General features: G+C 43.6%; 1 protein-coding gene across 1 annotated transcript; it reads right to left on the bottom strand.

The window, feature by feature from the left end:
* Positions 1-561: 561 nt before the first annotated feature.
* On the bottom strand, positions 562-3369 carry LOC112722292 (L-type lectin-domain containing receptor kinase S.1). Its single transcript, XM_025773279.3, has 2 exons — positions 1470-3369; positions 562-1374 (listed from the first exon to the last, which is right to left on the bottom strand). The coding sequence occupies exons 1-2, from the start codon at positions 2883-2885 to the stop codon at positions 802-804; spliced, it is 1989 nt and encodes a 662-aa protein (XP_025629064.1). The 5' UTR covers positions 2886-3369; the 3' UTR covers positions 562-801.
* Positions 3370-4185: the final 816 nt, after the last annotated feature.

Raw genomic sequence — 4185 nt, 5'->3', positions numbered from 1 at the left:
GTGTTTTAAATCTACAAAAAAAAATTCAGTCTGACCTACAAATGCTTGAATCTGAGCTAGTGAAGGTTCAAACTCAAATAGGAACACTGTTCATATCTTAGCTCAAAATATGGCCAAACCCAAAATGAATAAAAATTAATTCAAGAGATGTGGCCTCATCTACACCTACCCGACCTCTGTACCCGACCTCACAGAGGTCAGGCGCGACGACAGCAGTTCAGCCCTACTTATCTAAACAAGTAACTAATTCCTAAGATATCTTCCATTTATCGAGAAAAGGAGATCTCAACAACTTCTCTAAAAAAACAGTTATCTACCATCAAAGATAGAACTACACTAAAAGGTGATTATCTATTCTACTATAAATACATTGACATTCTCAAGTATATTCAGGACCTAATCTACTAAAAATCTACTTTAAACCCTTGTTAACTTAAACATTGAAATCTCTTGCAGATACCACCTCCACCTCTTCGTAAGGAACTCGGACGACGGCAACTGGTCAAACGCGGCCTCAAAAAAGCCCGAAGGAAGCAATTTTGCTTTACATTTGTGACATCGTTTTGGAACGGAGTAAGCAATTTTGCTTTACTCAGCATCTATTACAAAGGACTTGTACGTGAAGTAACAACCAATAGATTATCCGTTGGATCTGAAATTCAACGAATAAACAATTGGAAACAAATTAAATACAATGTTAATTTAATACAATCCTTAACCACCAAACCACGCTATAAAATTTCAACACCAAAATAAAAATCCAAATTAACTGAAAAAGAAAAGGAGTCCAATTATATGCAGTCAATCCGGAAGGTTTCCCTGTAAAGCCGTGGTCTCCTCCTCTTTCTCCGGACCACCACCGTCGCCACGCACCAAATCAGACAACACTTTCCCCGGCTCCTCCGCAACATTGTCCCCCACAAGCACTGCAACCACCTCCTTCATCGTTGGCCTCCTCTGAGGCTCAGGGTGGCAACAAGCCAACCCAAGCTTGAGCACCATCTCCATGTCCCCAACCTCATACTCCCCTTCAATCCTCGGGTCCGCAGCGTCACACATCCTCCCCCGGGCGTACAGCTCCCTCACCCAGTCAATTAGCACCACCTCCTCCTCCGCCGCCGACGTCTCAATGGGCCTCCTCCCACATGCCACCTCCAAAAGCACCACTCCAAAACTATAAACATCACTTGCCGAAGTTGGCACCGCCACGGTAGCCAACTCTGTCGCGAGGTACCCCAATGTGCCAACGACACGCGTGGTGTTGGGAACCTCCCCCTGCTGGTATAGCTTCGCCAAACCAAAGTCCCCAAGCCTCCCCCTCATTTCAGAGTCTAGCAAGATATTACTAGACTTAATATCCCTGTGAATAACAACCTACCTTGCACAGATACGAACATGAATGAGTATTAAAATAGTAATAATACTGTAGGATGCTTGTTTTCAAACAGTTGGTAGGCATAGATAACAACCTGGTCCCACCCGTGATGAAGGTAGTTGAGCCCCTCCGCCACGTCGACGAGCACCCTTCGCCTCCTCCCCCATTCTAGAAGCTTCGGCGGGTTGTCAAACACCCACTTGTTGAGGCTCCCGTTGGGCATGAAGTCATAAACCAGCATAAGCTCGTTTCCTTTTCTGCACCACCCTCTCATTTGGACCAAGTTCTTGTGCTGCAGTCTCCCCATGCTTGAAATTTCCGCCATGAATTCCCTCACGCCTTGCTTTGAGTCGTGGTTGACGCATTTCACCGCAACCTCTGTTTTGTTCTGAAGCATTCCTCTGTATACTCTTCCAAACCCGCCGGAGCCTAGAAGATTCTCCCTCCTGAATTCTCCCGTTGCGGTTCTGAGTTCGTCGTAGGAGAATCTGTGGGGCCAGTACTCCAGTTCCCAATCCTCGATCTCTTCTTCTTGCTCCTTCATCTTCTTTCGCCACCACAGGTAACAGATCGAGACCAAGATTGCCACGAAAGCGACGCAGCCGAGAACGATTCCGGCGATTGCGCCGCCGGAGAGAGAGGAAGAGGAGGTTGTAGGCTGGAAAGCTGGTAAATTAGTTGTGTTTATGTCTCTTGCGGAACCTAAAGTGCTGAAACTCCATGCGAGTACTCTCTGTTCCTCGATCCAATTGGTTTTCGAAGCAGAGAACCCAACGAACATATCAGAAGACAAGTAGTTCGCCATTTCCGGGTCTGTGTACGAGAGAGTTGGCTTCATCGGGCGGGGAAGGCCCGCCGGAGCGACGGTGACGTTGATCTGCATAGTCTCGCCGTCGAAATCGATCCAAGCGTGAACGTTCTGTCCCGTTCGCATTCGAAGGGGGACGAATCCTCCGGTGGAGTTGTAGTACCCTGCGGACTGAGTTTTCTTGGAGACGATGTTGTTGAGGTCGATGCCGAGGTGGTTGTCGTCGGGGTCGCCGAACTCAGGGTTCTGGCCTGTGTCAAACTCGACGGCGAGGAGCGGGAACAGGGGAGGTGAGGTGGCGTTGGTGAAGAGACCGAAGTACTGGCTGGCGAGTGCGCCGGGAGGGGAGGTTGTGTTGCAGAGAACGAAAGCGAGGCCAAAGCCGGGACTCGTCGGGATCTGCGGCAAGATGGAGAAGACGAAGGAGGCTGAGAAGGAAGAGAAGTTGCTTGAAGAAGAAGAAGAAGGGAAGGGTTTCTTGATGGTGACTTTTTTAGGGTAGAAGGCTCTGCCGAAGGAGTATTGGTTGGAGTCGTTGGTCATGCGGACGACGGAGGAGTCTACGAGTGCGTCGGCGATGAGGGTCACGTTGGTGGTGTTGGTGATGCCAGTGAAGGAGTTGAAGAGGAAGTCCACCGCGGAGATTGGGTTGAGGCAGAGTAAAAGCTGGAATATGAAGAGGAAAAATTGGAGGGTGTCCATGGTGGGTCGCCGGGAAGTTTGCCAATTACGGGGACATGACTAAAATTGGAGTTGAGTTGATGTTTAGTTGTTGGTATGAGAAATGTGATGGGTTTTATTGGGTTGACCTTTGAATATTCAGCGACTAGTAACCTCGAAAGTGCCAACAGTTGCTGATCCATCATCAGATAAACTTGTTTGAGTGTGTTACTTTTTGGACCTTGAACTAACCAAATCCATGTTTTTACTTTTTATTTTATTAATAGGTATTTGAAATGATTGAATTTTATATTTATTTTAAAAAAATTTAATATTTCTGCAAGTAAGATAGAGTAGGGTAGGATAGGATTTAGAACTTTAAGATGCAGGTAGGGTTAGGGTTGAGAGATTCTCAACTCTCAGATAGAGTTGGGTAGAGTTTTAATAAAATTTTCAACTCGTGGATAAGTTAGAGTAGAGTCTAAATCCTACCCTACCCTATCTATTACCAGCTCTATCAGTATATTAAAATTAGTCACTTGAAATATATATATATATATATATATATATATATATATATATATATATATATATATATATATATCGTATAAAAATATCGGAAAAACTCTACATCCATGTAAAAAATACATAGATGTTATCCAAGTAACTTCCTCCACACGTGCGTCCCTCACTCTACAGTCGTTTGTTATACATCTTCGTGATAAACTTTTCTGAACGTAAACCTTTTTCAGCGTAAACCTTCTTCTTCTTCTTCTTCTTCTTCTTCTTCTTCTTCTTCTTCTTCTTCTTAATAAAATTTCTTGTTCTCTGCATTATAGATTTGGATTGACTTTGACGTAACTAGCTTCGTCGTTCTTCTTCTTCTTTGTTTTTTCTTCGATCTGGAGTTTTGAATTGAAACAATGAATGAATCAACTTCAAATCAGTTGAATGAGTGCAATTATTCTTCGGAAACGCATCAATTTGATGAGGTTTGGATTATTGAATTTTGAATCGAATTCAATGGAATGCAGTTGCTAATTTTATTTGAATTGAATTGAATGGACGGAGGTGATCTGAATCTGAATTGAATTGAATTGATACTATCTAAATTGTAGACAGAGTTGTTTTGAATTTAGTTTTGTATAATGAATTATCTTTCGTTTACTGTTAGTAACCTTTCGGTTCGGTAAGTATTATAGAATCGTTTCACCGTGACATTTTTGGTTCATCGTGCAGATCAGCTATGTTGTGGATGAAAGATTTGTCCCAAAGGTGGGGATGATTTTTGAGACACTAGAAGAAGCTACAAAGTTCTATAAACATTATTCCAAACTTTCTG

This window comes from Arachis hypogaea, chromosome 11 (genome assembly GCF_003086295.3).
Source record: "Arachis hypogaea cultivar Tifrunner chromosome 11, arahy.Tifrunner.gnm2.J5K5, whole genome shotgun sequence".
In the NCBI taxonomy this organism is placed as follows: domain Eukaryota; kingdom Viridiplantae; phylum Streptophyta; class Magnoliopsida; order Fabales; family Fabaceae; genus Arachis; species Arachis hypogaea.
Note: the sequence above shows the minus strand (reverse complement) of the source record. Positions and strands in the feature narration are given on the sequence as shown.

Excerpts from the sequence above, each read along its gene's own strand:
- LOC112722292 (XM_025773279.3), bottom strand. The coding sequence starts at position 2,885 with ATGGACACCCTCCAATTTTTCCTCTTCATATTCCAGCTTTTACTCTGC. Across the intron at positions 1,375-1,469 it reads TTCATCACGGGTGGGACCAG|GTTGTTATTCACAGGGATAT; the intron begins GTTGTTATCTAT and ends TGTGCAAGGTAG.